The 18376-nt window shown below is 43.4% G+C and overlaps 1 protein-coding gene and 1 long non-coding RNA gene across 11 annotated transcripts in view; one reads left to right on the top strand and one right to left on the bottom strand.

Annotated features, from left to right (window-relative positions):
* Positions 1–18376, top strand: part of SLC41A2 (solute carrier family 41 member 2) — a 214804-nt gene that overhangs the window by 113093 nt on the left and 83335 nt on the right. For 9 of the 10 annotated variants that reach the window (XM_077111887.1, XM_077111884.1, XM_077111882.1 and 6 more), the window contains 2 exons: positions 4488–4619; positions 5961–6109. In XM_077111887.1, the coding sequence (XP_076968002.1) occupies positions 4488–4619; positions 5961–6109 (281 nt within the window). Of the gene's footprint in view, positions 1–4487; positions 4620–5960; positions 6110–9499; positions 11756–18376 lie in introns of those variants that run through there. The other variant, XM_077111890.1, reaches the window with a different exon arrangement.
* LOC143642898 (uncharacterized) lies at positions 991–2832 on the bottom strand. The gene is made up of 3 exons (XR_013155966.1): positions 2815–2832; positions 1320–1527; positions 991–1240 (listed from the first exon to the last, which is right to left on the bottom strand). It is a non-coding gene; the product is annotated as an uncharacterized LOC143642898 (long non-coding RNA).

Here is an 18376-nt window from a genome sequence, read left to right as displayed (position 1 = left end):
TTTTTATCGTCTTCACTAACTTGTAGTGGAAAATTCAAGGTGTAATTACAGAAGGCAGTTTATAGGTTATTTAAAATATGGGCACCAATGGTTAATTATACATTTGAATGTAATTAAAATGTAAACTTTAGGTTGAAGATATGTTACTAGAATACAATTTAAAAACAAAGCATATTACTGCACAATGCAAAGTCTGTAGCTAATAGTACAATTAGAAATCTATTAATCAGTCATCATAAATGTACCAAGTAAATGCTGGTTGTTAATCATAGGGAAGAGGACAGATTTTTTTTTTTTAATCCAAAAAAAAAAAGTAAAAAACATAGGCATTAAGTGATTTTTTTTAAAAAACAAAATAATACATGAATTGAAAAGCCACATATTTCCTAGGTAAATGCTGACGAAAAAAATACTCCAGTAAGTTAAACTTCAGGATTCACTTCAGAAAACACCTAGTCAGAATCCCAGTATTTGTATAAATTGTTTATTATTGATAATAATTTGTTGAGCTTTTACAAACTTTTTACCACGTCTAAAAACTGTGCTAAGCATCTTTCATGTGTGCATTATTTTATTTAATTCTCATGTATTAAGTTATGCTCATATTTCAGTTAAAATAACTAAAGCACATGAGGGTAAACATCACTGAGGCCGCTACCATCCAGTGGTTGAGTTTGTTTTCACACCCCATGTGTGTGGCAGTCGGAACTCTGCAGAGAAGAAAGCTCTGCCCTGTGTGCCTTCAGAATTTCACCTGGTCAGGGCAACCTTGTTTCCCTTTTCAATACATTTTTAAGGAAATTTCTTTTCCTCTAGAACACTTTTCTGAATGCATTTTTAAATGATGAACTACATTTTAAATTTTCTTAAGTATTTGCTTCTAGCAACATTTTTTATCTACTAAATGAGATGCAATATGGAAATATGAAGCTGCAGTAAAATCATCATTATATTATCAATTTTAAAAGTATAATGTTTAAATTGCTTTATTTTTGGTGTATTGGCCCCAAAAGTTCAATTTCTCAGCTTAAAAATAAAGGGGGAAATGAAAAAAAAAAAAGAAAAGTAAAGAGGGGAGGTTCGTGCTTTTCCTCTTTCTTTCCTTGGGCAATATATAAATAGTGACCGACTTTTAACAAGCAGATACACCTCTGGAATTTGGAGACTGCTGGTGTGCCACCTGCTGCTGGGTCCTGAATTACCAAGCAGTGAACTCGTTACTTCCCAACATCTTGATTTCCTGTTACAAATAAACAAGAAAATCTCATCTCATGTTTTTTGGGGGAAAATCAATCTTGCTCCCAGGTAACCGGGCTTACCTAGCGGGTGTTAGCCCTGCCAGAGCACTGCTGCCTTCCGTGCACTTGGATATCATGACAGCTTGGCGGCAGCACCTGGTCCAAACTTCTCTCTGGAATTCCTCTCCAATGCTTCATCCAGTGTGATTTGAATGGAGTCCTTCCTGGACTTAGTTTAAGATTTCCAATTCTGACGATTTCACACGTTTTCAAAGCTCAGTCTTCCAGCCTAAAGCAAAGGGTAAAGTCGAGGGAAATGGGCTACTGGTGAGTTGTTCTCCAGTGGGCTTTCCCCTCACAAATAAGCTAAGTGAATCGGACTCATTCATTCCACACGCCTTTAGGGAGGTGGGACTGTGTAGAGGCACTGTTCTGAGCTCTGGGGATAGAGCCCTGAAGAGACGGGCAGTAAACCACAAGCATAAGCACATAAATAAAAGGGTGAGTTATAAAGCGGTGTGTGCTGTGCAAACATGGGCAGAAAGAAGGGGAATTGGGAATGCAGAGGAGGGGGCTGTGATTTTAAACTGGGTGGTCCAGGTAAGCCTCATTGGTTTGATAAATTTACCCATAATTTAGGTTTCATTTATTTTTACAGCAATCTGAGATTCTAAAGACAATATTTAAAACAGGTTTCTTTAATTACCATTTTGCAGAGGATGTAGCAAAGGCTCAGAGAGGCTCACCTGGTGGGGGTCACAGAGCTGGTGAGGGGGAGAACTAAGACTCACATCAGGCCTTGGGACTCCAAACCAGTGCTCTGTCCACTGCACTGCACTGCTGCTAATTCATATCTAAATATCCCTTTTTGAAAAATAATATATTAACTGCCTCCTAAGAAAGGCAGTTAATTATATAATTATATTAATGACATTAATTCATCAGTTCATGAGAGGGGGTGTTTAAGTCCCTAAGTAAAAATGCACACCTGTCTATTTCTTTATTCAGATTAATTGGTTTTACTTGACATATTTTGAAGATCGAGTGTCAGGTGCATCTACTCTCAGGATTGTTGCATCGGGGTCCTGAATTGAGCTCCTTAAGCGTTATTAAGTGTCCTTCTTCATCCCTCCTAATATTCCCCATTCTAATGTCTGCTTTTTATATTGATAGAGCCATGCCAGCTTTCTCTTCACTAGTGTGTGCATAGTAATACCTTTTTCCTCACCTTATAAAATGCTTTTTTAGCATGCATGCTGCACACCTCCACTCTGTGTGAAGACAGGTTGTGTCCTGTTTTAAAGTTCTTGTCAGTAGTTCTGACAGAGGAGCCACCCTGGGCTGATTCTGCTGTTTACTCCTGACAGGGGCTGCTTCCTTTAAGCTCTTTAATGTGTCCAGTAAGTTTTGACTGAGTGATGGGCATTATATATACAAAGAACATTAGATGCTGAGATAAATATTGTTTGTGCCTAGAAATGGACAGGCCTTTCTTCTATTAGCTCATGAGTGGGGAGGGTTGAGCACATCTCTCCATTTGTTGCACTGAGTTTAGTTTTATGGTTGTTAAAGTTACCTTGTTGCTAATCCTTCATTGGTGGGCTCCTGCCACTAGGTGCTTAGTGGCAACCTGGAGTGCTGTCTGTCTGTAGCGTGGAGCCCTGTCTGTTTGCAGCGTGGAACTCTGTCTGCAGCATGGAGCTCTGTCTGTCTGTAGCGTGGAACTCTGTCTGCCTGCAGCATGGAGGACTGTCTATCTGCAATGTGGAGCTCTGTCTGTCTGCAGTATAGAGCTCTGTCTGTAGCGTGGAGCTCTGTCTGCAGTGTGGAGCTCTGTTTGTCTGCAGCATAGAGGGCTGTCTGCAATGTGGAGCTCTGTCTGTCTGCAGCATGGAGCTCTGTCTGCAGCATGGAGCTCGGTCTGTCTGCAGCGTGGAGGGCTGTCTGTCTTCAATGTGGAGCTCTGTCTCTGCAGCATGGAGCTCTGTCTGCAGTATGGAGCTCTGTAGCGTGGAGCTCTGTCTGCAGTGTGGAGGGCTGTCTGCAGTATGGAGCTCGGTCTGTCTGCAGCGTGGAGGGCTGTCTGCAGCATGGAGCTCGGTCTGTCTGCAATGTGGAGCTCTGTCTGTCTGCAGCATGGAGCTCTGTTTGGAGCTCTGTCTGTCTTAGCATGGAGCTCTGTCTGTCTGCAGCATGGAGGGCTGACTGTGCTCTTTGTCCCCCTCCCATGAGAAGCTGCTGCTATTTGTGTCCGGTGCAGGCTGGGGCCTGAGGGTCCTGTGCTCTAAGAAGCCCTGTGCACCTGGCCCTCGGGTGGGGCCTTCTCCCCCATCTGCCCTTCCCCCCTGGGCAGCCCGACTCTTGGAGCACAGGGTGGCCTCGGCAGGAAGGTTTTATCCACTCCCCCAGCAGCAGGCAGCTCTGGCTTGGTTCCTGCTCCAGCTTGAGGAAGGAGCTGTTGCTCCCCAGGTGGGGCGGCTGTACCTGAGGGGACTGGAGACGCCGGCCCGGCTGGGCTCTGGCAGGTCTCTCCCAAGTGCCCAGTGGAAGCTTCTGGAAAGCAGCTGGCGATGGCTGTGGCCTCTCCTTGAGCCTGGGTCCCAGTGTCGTGAGGGTCACTCCAGCCTGTTGGCTGAAACTCTGAGACTCAGTTGTCCTCCTCCTTCTTGCTTCCATGACAACTGCTTCTTTCTCTCACATTCCGCCCCACATGGAAGTTGGGGCATCCTGCCCTCTTCAGAGGGGCTCACCTCCCTTTGGAATTTATTTCTCCTCTTAGCACAGACTATTCTTTCCCAGAGTTTATGAGATGATAATTTAGGTTGAAAGATGATTTTCTGGAGGTTTGGGTTTTTTCAGTGCCTTGTATTAATTTCCATAGTAACCTGAAAAGAAAAATTTCAAGCCTTGCTGGGTTGAAGAAATACAGCCTATTTTGTTCTCAGTAAATTAAAAACATGAAAGGTTTTGTTACTTAGTTTCATACCTTAGTTGTGATGCCAAGCTTTAAAAACGATTGGCTCCTGGCCTGCTTCAGAAGGGGTCAGGTTTGAGAACATAATGAATGACTCTGCATAATAACTAGTTCATGTTTTTGGACTATCTACCTCGACATTAAATAAATCAACATTTGAGAAGAAGCCTTTTTTCACTGGCCAGGATGCGGTGTGAAGGCACGCGGCTTTAGCTGAGTGTGCGGGTGTTGTGTGAGCGGGAGGCTGACCACTCCGCCTTTCCTTCCCCACCCAGGGATAGGCGGGAACCTGGTGGCCATTCAGGCCAGCCGCGTCTCCACCGACCTGCACCTGCGCAGCGTCCCGGGCCAGCTGCCCGACGAGCCCGCAGGCTGCTGCTGCCCCTGCCGGACTTTCTTTGGCTCAGGTACGTGTGGGTGGGTTTGGGTATTCTGAGCTGATCAGTGGCAGCATTTGTCGGACTTTTCTGTTTGTGAGCATTGGGCAATTTTCCTGTTCCTGAGAGCTGGTCTCAGCGAAGGAAAGTCATTTATACTAATTCCACAGCTGTTGAGGGACTTCTCTTAAAACCTCTACCTGGGATATCTCCTTTAGGAGTCAGGAAAAAGGAACTGGATGCACACAAGAAAGCATTTCTTGGTGATTTAGGGAAATAATGCACTTTTTTTTATCTTAAACTTGCTGGCCTTTCTAAATGTAGACATTTGATCCCAAACAAACAGGATGAGAAGGGTTAGCATTTGTTATAAGGAACAGTTACATCAAGGCATATATGATCACCAAAAACCAACACCACAATTTCCAAACCTCACAAATCGTGTCACTTTTTTTCCTCATGGAAAGAAATGTGGTTAGTGACATTTGAATGAAGATCAGAAATGCTCAGCCTTGTAAATGAGGGATAGAACTGTAAAGGAATATTCTAGTTTGCTAGCTGCCGGAACTCAACACACCAGAGATGGATTGGCTTTTAATAAAAGGAATTTGTTTTGTTAGTTCTTCAGAGGAAAGGCGGCTAATTTTCCACTGAGGTTCTTTCTTATGTGGGAAGGCACAGGATGGTCTCTGCTGGCCTTCTCTCCAGACCTCTGGGTTCCAACAACTTTTCCCGGGGTGATTCCTTTCTGCATCTCCAAAGGCCTGGGCTGAGCTGCGAGTGCTGAGATGAGGTTGCTGAGCTGCTTAGGCTGTGCTACGTTGAGTCTCTCATTTAAGCACCAGCCAATTAAGTCAAACATCATTCATTGCAGCAGATACCGCCTCCTAGCCGACTGCAGATGGAATCAGGAACAGATGAGGTTCACATACCATTGGCTCGTGTCCACAGCAGCAGAACTAGGTGCCTTCATCTGGCCAAGTTGACAACTGAGTCTAACTACCACAAGGAATAATTAAGAATAAAAATGAAAACATTCCAATACTTTAAGAACTTTCTGTTTTATCTTCTGCTTTCCCTGTTTTATGATGAATATTAAAGTCTGATAGTAATGTTCTTCACAGCAATTATCATTTATTCAATTATCTTTAATTTAATTGTATAACATAAGTAGTAGGAATTTTAAAGAATTAAGTGAATTGTAAAAAGTTGGAATTTAATTTTAGCAATTGAATTTTATGTGATGCTGGCAGTATAGTAATTAGAAAATAAGACTCAAATTTTCATAACTGTGACTTATTGTCACAGTTTTGGTTAATCAAATTTGTTAACCAAAATATGATTTTAACAACTTTTAATTTTATATTATAGGAGTAAATAGTAAGTCTGCCCAGGTTCTACTGCTTTTAGTGATTCCTGGACATTTAATTTTCCTGTACACTATACATCTGATGAAAAGTGGCCACACATCTCTAACTCTGACCTTCGTAGCTGTCTACCTGTTTGCTGCCGTGTCACAGGTAAGAACTGGGGACCCCGGGCCCCTCTGACGCCTGGGTGCTGCGGGACGTAACTGCAGTCGGGCACGGGGCTTATCTCAGCAGTTCAGAAATCCCCTGAGGCCTTCATGTTGACGTAAAGCCAGTAAACTCAGGGGCACTTTATATAACCCGGTAAATGGAACCTTTGAATTAATCCACGTCACACTGTGGTTAGTGATGAAGAGAAAGTCTGATTTTAATTGGACTTGAAAACGAATATTTAAGGAGTCATTAAAAAAGGTCATTAATCTTGTCTGCTGTGCTAGAGACCCGGGTTCGAGTCCCCGAGCCTGCCCATGCAAAAAAAAAGGTCATTAATGCTACTAAGTTAATATTTATATTTAGATCCTCAAATGTCGCGTACAGCCCAATTTTATAAGAGATTAAGGACTGATTGAAATGTAATCCCACCTCCATGGCCCTCCGTCCTCGTAGGGCAGGCGCCTGGTAATTACAACATCAGCTCACGTGGGGCGTTGTCCTTACACACACGTGTGCAGATTCTCTCAGACCCAGGAGCGAGAGCCCCTGCCCAGGTGCAATCTGAAGAGTTGTGGTTTACAGGGAACTAAACTGGGGAGCAAGACCCTTATAAAAGAATGGTGAGAAGATGAAAAGTAGGAAGTGCCATAGAGCAAGCCTGTGTGAAGGGTGAAGGAGCTCAGAGAAGGGCTTCACGGTGGAGGGAAGAGGCCTGACCCGCACGCGGGCCTCAGACTCAGCTCAGCCCTGCGTCCGGCCTGCTGCCGGGAAGACTCGGCCGGGAGGAGCTGCTGCAGTGAAACCTCAGATCAGTCCCTTCCACTCTGTTTTCTCCCTCTCTGTCAGTTATACATGGACATAGCTGAAAGACTCAGTGGTTTTTACGAGGTTTGTTGAGAAAAACAATCCTGCTCAGCTCCCATCTCCTGCTTCCCACCCCTTCAAGCCAGTCTTTTTATCTCTTTATTTTTGTATTTTCTCCTATAGCTCTGAGGAACATGTTTGCCCTCTTGCGTTTAGCCATTATCTAGTAATAATGGAAGATGGTGATGTTGCTGTCTTTCGTTTATTCCAATACCGCGCCTGCTCCCAAGCCCGCTTTCTCCCGCTGGGCTTATGCTCAGCTTTGGCTAGAGAATATTCTGTTGCTTTAAGATGACACAGTCGCTGCTGGCAGTTGAGCCCTCAACTAGTCTTGATTCCCTTTTCTCTCGAGTTTTGTTTTTCCTGGAATTTATAGTTGTCTTGTTTTCTTCTTTGCTCAGTTTTCTGTCTGCCTTTCATGGCGTCATCCCCAAGCTCTCCTGCAGTTGTTTAACCTCCTCAGATACACAAAGCCCCCCGTGGAGCCTTCTGCATGGCGGTGGTCCTGAAATTTGTTTACCGGAACTCTTGGATTAATTGTTTTTCTTTTTGTCCATTCTTTTCCCTTTTTCTTCTTCTTTTTCTCTTCTTTTCTTTCTTTTTAGGGCAATATCCGTGCTTCTCTAAAGCTTTTCTCTGTCACTTTTAGTGGAGTTCCAGAGAAGAATAGGTCGGTTGCTTATGTGCTCAACTTGCTGTTTTCAAGTGGAGGGCTTTTAATGTTAAAATTAAAAATAAATACCTTTGTTTTCAAAATGTGATCAATATAATACATGTACAAAATCTTTAAAATTAAATAGTACTGAAAGGTTCTTTCCAATCCCACTCCTCAGAGTCAATCCCTTTGAAATAGTTCAGCTGTTTCTTCTGATATTTATAAGTTTTAAGGTAACATGCCTAAACTTCTAATTATGATGAATATCTTTTAGACTTATGCTAACTAAAATTGAGGATTTGGGGGCTGTTATAATGCCCCATCTTTCCCATGGAATTATATCACAATTTTTGTTAGATTAGCAGCCACTATTTGTATTAGTATTCCTATGCAAACATTGTGTACGATAGAGCCAGGGAAAGTATCATATTTCCTTTCTTGGATATCTTCTTTTTTCTTGGGGTTAAGAATTAGGAATTTTCATTGGCATCATTTTCTATAAACTCATCTTTAATCTTTTTCTGTTCCAGCTCTGTTTTGGTTTCTTGAACATGGCTTTCTTCTAAACTCTGATAGCCTTGATTTGATGCCCTGCCAGCACTTGACCTTGGCCTTTGAGGGCTTCAGCCTTGGGAATGGGGAAGGGAATAGGTGCGGGGACATTGCTGATGTATCGGTGATGTGATGATGTAGCTGACATTTATAGTGCTTCCTCTGTGACTGCCCAGTTCTAAGCATTTTACATATATCCAGTTAATTCTCACAAAAGCCTATGAAGTGTTTTCTGTTCATGTGAATTAGCAACTTTCAAAGTGGAGTGCATGCAGGACAATGCATGGTAAGAAGAAAAGATGAAAGCTTCTATTTATGTATTTTTACCTCATTTGTTTAAAATATCTATTTTCTTCTATTACTGCTTAGTAATAAGCATATTAGTACAGTGTTAAATAAGTATCCTCAAATATGTTATACAGACAAGGCTGCATAATCTAAAACGTTTAGGGATTACTGAGTTAAAGCACAGCGATGAAAAAGCACAGAGCTTACCAGAAAGAGAGAGTAATTCGTGCACAGGAACTAAGAGGAGGGAGTAGAAGAGAAAAATCAGATTGAGACGGTGGATTGTGGCCGGGTGCAGGCTTTGAGTGCCAGGCAAAGGAGAGGAGAATCTGTTCTTGAAATAACAAAGTCGCTTATGGTTTAGTTGAGGTTTTTAAACTTTTGTTTAATGCTTTATAGTGCCTTGATTTTATTAAAAGTTATGTAACAAATCATCCATTTGTTCATTCAGTAAACCTTCATCCTAGATGTAGGGATGGAGTCTAAATCCCAGGGTGCATAAATTCAGGCCCTGCCCTCGGGGATTTATAATCTGGAGGAAAGGTGACTCATGAACAACTCATCGCATTGCTGCACAATAGAACCTAAACGCTGGGTAAGCGAGGTGGGAAGTGCTCTCAGCCTTCGGGACAGAACGCAGCTGGCTCTGCCCGATGAGTGATATTTTCTACTGCTCACGAGGGACAGAAGTTATTTCAAGTGCTTTTTACTAATGGCTGATTTTATTGATGTATTTACTATCATCTGTTTCCATGTGTGTGAGTATTGTGAAAACAACGCTTTCCTTAGCTCCAGGGCGAATATTCAAAGACTCCTCTCCGGTCTGTTGATAAGTGTGACATTTCCAGCAAGTGTCCCCTTTACAGCCCTCCCTGTTCGCCTGGTGAAGTGACACGACTCACAGGTCCATGGCTGCAGTAGCAGCCGGGCCTCACCTCAGGCCAGGTCAGGGAAGGATGAGTTTATGGAATAATTGGATTTCAGCCTGTCCTCACAGTATACCTCCATGTTTTTGCTTTTGTTTTAAGCTCTGATGGACATTCTCACTACAGGGAGCGTAATCTGGGTTCTTCTGTCCTTGAGGGTAAATACCAGACCTTCTTCCTCTGAGCATTCCCCACAGGACACTGTGCAGTGGCTGTTTGCAGAGTTTCGGCTCCACCGCCCGTCTAGACGAATGCTGAAGGGCCTTCCCCACCTAGTCCCCAGCGGCTAACTGAAGGGAACGTGAGGTGGGACTTCTTGTAATAAATCACTTTCCCAGCATCTTAGCAGTCACTCAAATGTCGTCTCTTCCTGGAAGACTTTCTTGGGGCCTGATTTGCTCCAAGTGCCCTTATTCTCATTTCCATAGTACCCTGTGAATACCGCTGTCCTCACCTTCACCGTGTTATACCGACATGACCTGTTCATGTGCTTTTTTACCATTGTAGAGATAGGATCTTTGTTTTACTGATTTTTGTACCTCCAGCAGACCCGTCGCTAATGTTCAGTTAGTGTTTATTAAACTAAATAACAGTATTTTGTCTCCTTGTTCAGTGGAAGAGAAAAGTTTGCAACTGTACTTAGGTATTAGAAGTTCCAGAAGGACTAAAAAATGTAAATTTTCTTCTTCTTGCTTTTAATAAATACCATTTTCCTCTCTTTCAGTAACATAAGTATTCACAATTAAAGGCAATGAAAAATAGAACACAAAACTCCACAAATTCTAGCAATGTTCAAATCAAAATCATGACTTTTTACTGAAATGTTTGGAGATAAAATGACATGCTATTTAGGAAAAAGCAAAGTAATATAGATGAAACAAGATGGGTCACGAGTTGGTAACTGATGAAGTTGAATGATGACGCCTGAGACTGAGGTCAGGTTAATATTTCATTTTGTCTTCTTATGGATATGTTTTAATATTTCCCTAATAAGAAGCTTAAAGAACCAATATTTTATCCCAGACATTAACATAGGAGATTTTTCAGAGCAAATCAGCTGTTTTTGGTCCTGACTCTTTTACTTCAAGCAAAAAGTAGAAAGTCAATTTGATTTTGAGATTGTTTGGAATTTGGAATGCTTGAGTATTTTCTTATTTTGCCCCTGGAACACACTGATTCCCATTATTGAAACTATTTTTTTAAACTAAAAAAATCTACAAATATGTCACAAATGATGTTGTGTGGGGTTACTTATTATGTATCTTACACCTCGACGATCCTAACCGATGCGTTTTTGTTATGTGGAGTTAAAGCCCTGGAACCACGGCTGGTTGGGTGTGGTCCTCTTCTCGCTCACAGTGTTGGCCAGCGCCTGAGAGCTGGTTGGGTGTGGGCCTCTTCTCGCTCACGGTGTTGGCCAGTGCCCTAGAGAAGCAGAGATGCGACGTGTGCTGTGCTGAGAGGCATCAGATGTGTGTACCGCCAGTCATGGTACCATTTTAAATGCGATTTTACTGAGATGTATTCACATATCAAATAATCCATCCAAAGTAAACAATAAGTGGCTCACAGTGTCATTATATAGTTGAGCATTCATCACCAGAATTAATTTTAGAACATTTTCATTACTCCAAGAAAAAAATAAAAAAGAACACCCAAAACATTCCATCTTCCTCTCCCCATCTATGTAGTCTTTATTTTATTAGTCATCTGCCTATAAACTGGATAAAGCTGAATGCCATTCTCAAGGTTTTCACAATCCCACAGTCACACAATAAAAATTGTGCAGTTTCATTATCATCATCAGGAATCCAGTCTACTGCATTACAGTTCAGCAATTTCAGGTATTCCCTTCTAGCTTCTCTAATATGCTAGAAACTAAAAAGGAGTATATATAATACATACAAATAACCTCCAGAATGATCTCTTAACTCTATTGGAAATCTCTCAATCCCTGAAACTGTGTTTTGTTTCATTTCTTTCCCCCTTTTTGGTCAAGAAGGCATTCTCAATCCCATGATACCAGGGCCAGGCTCATCCCTGGGAGTCATGTCCCACTTAGGGGGAATGGTAGTGAGTTTATTTAGAGGTCACATCTAAGCAACAGAAAGGTTCTCTGACTCTTAGATAATTATAAGTAGCCTTAGCTTCTCCTTTATAGGAATAGGTTTTGTACGGGCAGGCCCCAAGATCAAGGGCTTGACTTATTAAATTGGGAGTCCCGAATGCTTGTGAAGAATATCAGGAATTCCCCAGGTGAGTAAGTTTAATATTTCCACATTTCCCCCCAGTCCCTCAAGGGGCCTGTTCTAGCTGCCAGAATGCGATATACCAGAACTAGAATGGCATTTAAAAAGGAAAATTGCTAGTTTACAGTTCTAAGGCTGAGAAAATTTCCCAATTTAAGCAAGTCTATAAAAATATCCAAATTATGGCACCAACAAGAGGTTACCTTCACTCAAGAAAGGCTGATGAAGTTCAGGGTTTCTCTCTCAACTGGAAAGGCACATGGTGAACATGGCATCTGCTAGCTTTCTCTCCAGGCCTCTTGCTTCATGAAGCTCCCCCAGGGGTGTTTTTCCTTCTTCATCTCCAGAGGTCATTGGCTGGTGGACTCTGTGGTTCTCTCATCATTCTGAAGCATTCTCCTAAATGTTTCTTCTTTTAAAGGATTCCAGTAAACTAAATCAAGGCCTAAGTGAAATGGGTGGAGTCACACGTCCCTCTATTCAAAAGTTAATACCCACAATTGGGTGAGTCGCATCTCCATGGAGATAACCTAAAGTTTCCAATCTTTGGTACTGAATAGGAATTAGAAGAAACGGTTGCTCCCACAAGATTGGATTAGGACTAAAGCATGGCTTTTCTAGGGTACATAAATCTTTTCAAACCAGCCCAGGGCCTGTGTAAACACTTTTTTATTTTCTGCCTCAAATACTCTGAGATGTATTGGGCTATCACATTAACCTCTACAGAATGACAAGATCTCATTCCCTATTCTAGGTTCCATGTCATTATGTTGTTTAAATAAACTGACCATACAGGTTAAATTAGTGTGGTACAGTCTCATTGTGCGTGCGCGCCTGGCCCTCCCGTCTCGTCGTGCTCGTTTGCTCACACTTCCCATATCATCATAGCTGCAGCTTCTCCTCATTCTTGTCATTGGCCTCATTCTTTTCCTTTCCCTCATTTTGGGATATTCGGTGCCTGAGACCAGTGCCACCACCTCACCACCCACTTTCCTAACTCTTCATGTTCCTCTGAGAGCCCTGAGCTTCACATGCCACCTTTCACTGCTCACTTCTGAATCGACATCTGCAGTCTAGACTCTTACTGCACCTGTCCAGTTAGATGCTCAAGCCTAAAGTAGGTTCAGAGAAGAGGAACTCAGGCAGGCTATGATCCCCTAGCCCTCTTGGCCCTCACTGACCCATAAAGGCCTTTGGACTGGAAGGCCTGGCCTAGGCCTCCTCACCCCACCCCCTAGGTATGTCTGCCCTGCTTTGCCGCAGCTCAGGGCCGCCCAGTGGGAAGACTCCTGGATTTAGGAAGAAGAATTTCTGAGTTCTGATCCTGATTCCTGACTAAACCTTGACTCTGACCAAGAGTGGCTATCATGTTAGACAGCAGACACAAAGCAGAAGTCAAAATAATCTGACTCGTAGAGATTTGTGGCATTGGCTAGTAAATCATGGGCTACTTAGAAGTACAGTAGATGGGCAGTCTACTAAATTCGTGTTTGAGCTGTATAAAAAAGGAGTTCTAGGTCAAGTGAACAGAAGTCTAACTTGAATTACAAACAGCAGAGAGTCACAGCCGCTTAATCAATTTCCAGACTTGAGACAGTTTACAGACCCAGAGCCCCTTGAATGAGGGGGAAGCTAGGTCCCTTTGAGTGAGGACCCTGTTACACTTCCCAAAATTTATACTGTTAATCTTTCTCCAAGCCTTCCCCAAGGACACCTATGCCTTTTTTCAGGATAACTGTGCATTGGGGAAAAGGAAATGATCAGATATTTTGGGGATTATTAGACACTGGTTCAGAAGTGACATTAATTCCAGGGGACCCAAAAGGTCACTCTGGTCCACCAGTCAGTGTGGGGGATTAGGGAGGGCAGTGATCGATGGAGTTTTAGCTCAGGTCAGTCTCACAGTGGGTCCAGTGGGCCCCCAGGCCCATTCTGTAGTTATTTCCCCAGTACCAGAATGTATAATTGGTATAGACATTCTGAGCAACTAGCAGAATCCCCACATTGGCTCTCTACCTCATGGAGTGAGGGCTATTATGGTGGGAAAGGCCAAGTGGAAGCCATTAGAACTGCCCCTACATACCAAATAGTAAATCAGAAGCAATACCAGATTCCTGGAGGGATTGCAGAGATTACTGCCACTCTTAAGGACTTGAAGGATGCAGGGGTGGTGATTCCCACCACCCATCCTCATTCAACTCTCCTATTTGGCCTGCACAGAAAACAGATGGGTCTTGGAGGATGATAGTGGATTATCGTAAGCTCAACCAGGTGGTAACTTCAATTGCAGTTGCTGTTCAGGATGTGGTATCATTGCTTGAGCAAATCAATGCTGGTATGCAGCTATTGATCAGACAAACACTTTTTTCTCAATAGGTGTTAGTAAGGACCACCAGAAACAGTTTGCTTTCAGCTGGCAAGGTCAGCAATATACTTTTACTGTCCTACCTTAAGGGCATATAAACTCTCCAGCCCTATGTCATAATCTTGTCCACATGGACCTTGATTGTTTCTCCCTCCTACAAGACATCACACTGGTCCATTATATTGCTGATATCATGTTGATTGGACCTAGTGAGCAAGAAGTAGCAACTACTCTAGACTTATTGGTAAGGCATTTGAGTGTCAGAGGATGGGAGATAAAGCCAACAAAAACACACAGGGGCCTTCCACCTCAGTGAAATTTCTAGGTGTCCATGGTATGGGGCGTGTCAAAATATCCCTTCTAAGGAGAAGGATAAGTTGCTGTATCTGGTCCCTCCTATGACCAAAAAGAGGCACAATGCCTAGTTGGTCTCTTTGGATTTTGGCGACAACATATTCCTTATTTGGGTGTGCTACTCCAGCCCATTTATTGAATGACCAGAAAAGCTGCTAATTTTGAGTTGGGACCTGAACAAGAGATGGCTCTGCGACAGGTCCAGGCTTCTGTACAAGCTGCTCTGCCACTTGGGCTGTATGATCCAGCAGATCCAATGGTGCTGGAAGTGTCAGTTGCAAAGAGAGACACTGTCTGCAGCCTTTGGCAGGCCCCCATTGGAGAATCACAGTGCAGACCCTTAGGATTTTGGAGCAAAGCCTTACCATCTCCTGCAGATAACTACTCTTCTTTTGAGAAAAAGCTTTTGGCCTGCTACTGGGCCTTAGTAGAGACTGAATGCTTAACCATGGGCCACCAAATTACCGTGAGAACTGAGTTGCCTATCATGAGCTGGGTGGTGTCTGACCCACCAAAATAAAGTTGGGTGTGCACAGTAGCACTCTATCATAAAATGGAAATTGTATATATGAGATAGAGCCAGAGCAGATCCTGAAGGTACAAGTAAGTTACATGAGAAAGTGGCCCAAATGCCCATGGTCTCCACTCCTGCCACATTACCTTCTCTTTGCCAGACCAGAGCTATGGCCTCTTGGGGAGTTCTGTATTAGTTAGGGTTCTCTAGAGAAACAGAATCAACAGGGAACACTCGCAAATATAAAATTTATCAAAGTGTTTCACATGACCATGGGAATGCAGAATCCAAAATCCACAGGGCAGGCTGTGAAGCCGACAATTGCAATGGAGAGTGTGGACGAACTCCACAGGAGATGCTTGCCAGCCAATGCAGGAAGAGAGCCTGTCTCTTCTGAATCCTCCTTAAAAGGCTTCCAGTGATTAGATTAAGCATCACTCATTGCAGAAGACACGCCCCTTGGCTGATTACAAATGGAATCAGCTGTGGATGTAGCTGACATGATCATGATTTAATTATATGAAATGTCCTCATTGCCACAGACAGGCCCACACTTGCCCCACCAGACAAGCAGGTACCACCACTTGGCCAAGTTGACACATGAACCTGACCATGACAAGTTCCTTACAGTAAATTGTCTGAGGAAGTGAAAAATCAGGCCTGGTTTATAGGTGGTTTGGCACAATGTGCAGGTACCACCCGAAAGTGGACAGCTACAGCATTCTAACGCCTTTCTGGGGTGTCCTTGAAGGACAGTAGTGAGGGGAAATCCTCCTAGTGGGCAGAACTTTGAGCAGTGCACCTAGTTGTTCGTTTTGCTTGGAAGGAGAAATGGCCAGAAGTACATTTGCATACTGACTCATGGGCTGTTGCTAATGGTTTGGCTGGATGGTCAGGGACTTGGAAAGAGCATGATTGGAAAATTGGTGACAAAGAGGTCTGGGAAAGAGGTGTGTGGATAGACCTTTCTGAGTGCACTAAAAACATGAAGATATTTGCATCCCATGTGAATGCACACCAGAGGGTGACTTCAGCAGAGGAAGGTTTTAATAATCAAGTGGATAACATGACTCGTTCTGTGGATACCAGCTAGCCTCTTTCCCCAGCAACTACTGTCATTGCCCAATGGACTCGAACAAAGTGGTCCTGGTGGTATGGATGGAGGTTATGCACGAGCTCAGCAACCTGGACTAATACTCACCAAGGCTGACCTGGCTATAGCCACTGCTGAGTGCCCAATCTGCCAGCAGCAGAGACCCACACTCAGCCCCTGATATGGCACCATTCCCCGAGGTGACCAGCCTGCTACATGGTGGCAGGTTGATTACATTGGACCACTCCCTTCATGGAAGGGGCAGAGATTTGTTCTAACTGGAGTAGACACATACTCTGGATATGGGTTTGCTTTCCCTGCACGCAATGCTTCTGCCAAAATTACCATCTGTGGTCTTATAGAATGCCTTATCCATCATCATGGTATTCCACACAGCATTGCTTCTGATCAAGGAACACACTTCACAGCAAATGAAGTGCGGGAAAGGGCACATGCTCATGGAATTCCCTGTTCTTACCATGTTCCCCATCTTCCAGAGGCAGCTGGATTGATAGAACAGTGGAATGGCCTTTTGAAAACTCAATTACAGTGCCAACTAGGTGGCAACACCTTGAAGGGCTGGGGTAGTTTCTCCAGGAAGCTGTGTATGCTCTGAATCAGCATCTGCTGTGTAGTGCTGTTTCTCCCATAGCCAAGATCCATGGGTCCAGGAACCAAGGGGTGGAAATGGGAGTGGCACCACTCATCATTATCCCCAGCAATCACTAGGAAAATTTTTGCTTCCTGTCCCTGCGACCTTGAGCTCTGCTGGTCTACAGGTTTTAGTTTCTAAAGGGGAGTGCTTCCACCAGGAGAAACAGCAATGATTCCATTGAACTGGAACCTAAGACTGCCACCTGGTCACTTTGGGCTACTCATGCCTCTGGATCAACAAGCCAGGAAGGGGATTATATTATTGTCTGGGGTGACTGACCCTGACTATCGGGGGAAATAGGACTGCAACTACACTCTTGCAGTCCTACTCCTGTAATCCAGGAAAACTCTGAAAGATCCCCTAGGGCGTCTTTTAGTACTACTACCAAAACTGCAACAATCCAATCCAGGCAGAACTACTGTTCTAGTTTGCTAGCTGCCGGAATGCAATATACCAGAAACAGAATGGCTTTTAAAAAGGGGAATTTAATAGATTGCTAGTTTACAGTTCTAAGGCTGAGAAAATGTCCCAGTTAAAGCAAGTCTATAAAAATGTTCAATCTAAGGCATCCAGGGAAAGATACCTTGATTCAAGAAGGCCGATGAAGTTCAGGGTTTCTCTCTCAAGTGGAAAGGCATATGGCGAACATGGTCAGGGTTCCTCTCTCATCTGTAAGGGTACATGGCGAACATAGCATCATCTGCTAGCTTCTTCTCCTGGCTTCCTGGTTCATGAAGCTCCCCAGGAGGCATTTTCCTTCTTCATCTCCACAGGTTGCTGGCTGGTAGACTCTGCTTCTCCTGGCTATGTTGTTCTGCTCTGCTCTCTCTGAATCTCTTTTATTCTCCAAAATGATTCCTCTTATATAGGACTCCAGAAACTTATCAGGACCCACCCAAATGGGTGGAGACATGTCATCACCTAATCCAGTTTAACAACCACTGTTGATTAAATCACATCTCCAGGGAGATGCTCTGATTACAGTTTCAAACATACAGTATTGAATAGGGATTACTCTGCCTTTATGAAATGGGATTTAGATTAAAACATGGCTTTTCTAGGGGGTATACTTCCTGTCATACCAGCACAACTACCAATGGCTCTGAAACTTCAGGAATGAAGGTTTGGGTCACCCCACCAGGCAAAGAACCACGGCCAGCTGAAGTGCTTGCTGAGGGTAAAGGGAACATGGAATGCGTAGTGGAAGAAAGTAGTGATAAATATGAACTACGATCATGTGATCAGTTACAGAAACGAGGACTGTAATGCTGTTTTGTTCCTGTTATAGTATTTTAAGTTGTAAAATATCAAGTTTAAGAATGAATATTACCCAAGGACTTGCACCCTATTCTGGGGAGATATAATGTGTTTCTGGTTGTACATGGGACAATTGAATATTGTTAGGAGAGGAAAAAATGTGTCTTTTATTGTTTCTATTTAGAAATTAAGTATGGCTTAAGATGATGTGTACAGCTGCCAAGTTGACAAGGGGTGGGCTGTCATGTCGGGTTCGTGTGTCAGCTTGGCCAGGTGGTGGTGCCCATTTGTCTGGTTGTGCAAGTGCTGGCCTGTCACTAGGAGGACATTTCATAGAATTAAATCATGATCACATTGGCTGCATGCACAGCTGATTCCATTTGAAGTCAACCAAGGGAAGTGTCTTCTGCAGTGAGTGATGCTTAATCTAATCACTGGAAGCCTTTTAAGGAGGATTCAGAAGAGACAGTTTCACTTCCTGTTTTGGCTGGT

Source organism: Tamandua tetradactyla, chromosome 7 (assembly GCF_023851605.1).
Source record: "Tamandua tetradactyla isolate mTamTet1 chromosome 7, mTamTet1.pri, whole genome shotgun sequence".
In the NCBI taxonomy this organism is placed as follows: domain Eukaryota; kingdom Metazoa; phylum Chordata; class Mammalia; order Pilosa; family Myrmecophagidae; genus Tamandua; species Tamandua tetradactyla.
The sequence above is the reverse complement of the archived record's forward strand: the minus strand, read 5'-3'. Positions and strand labels throughout refer to the sequence as shown.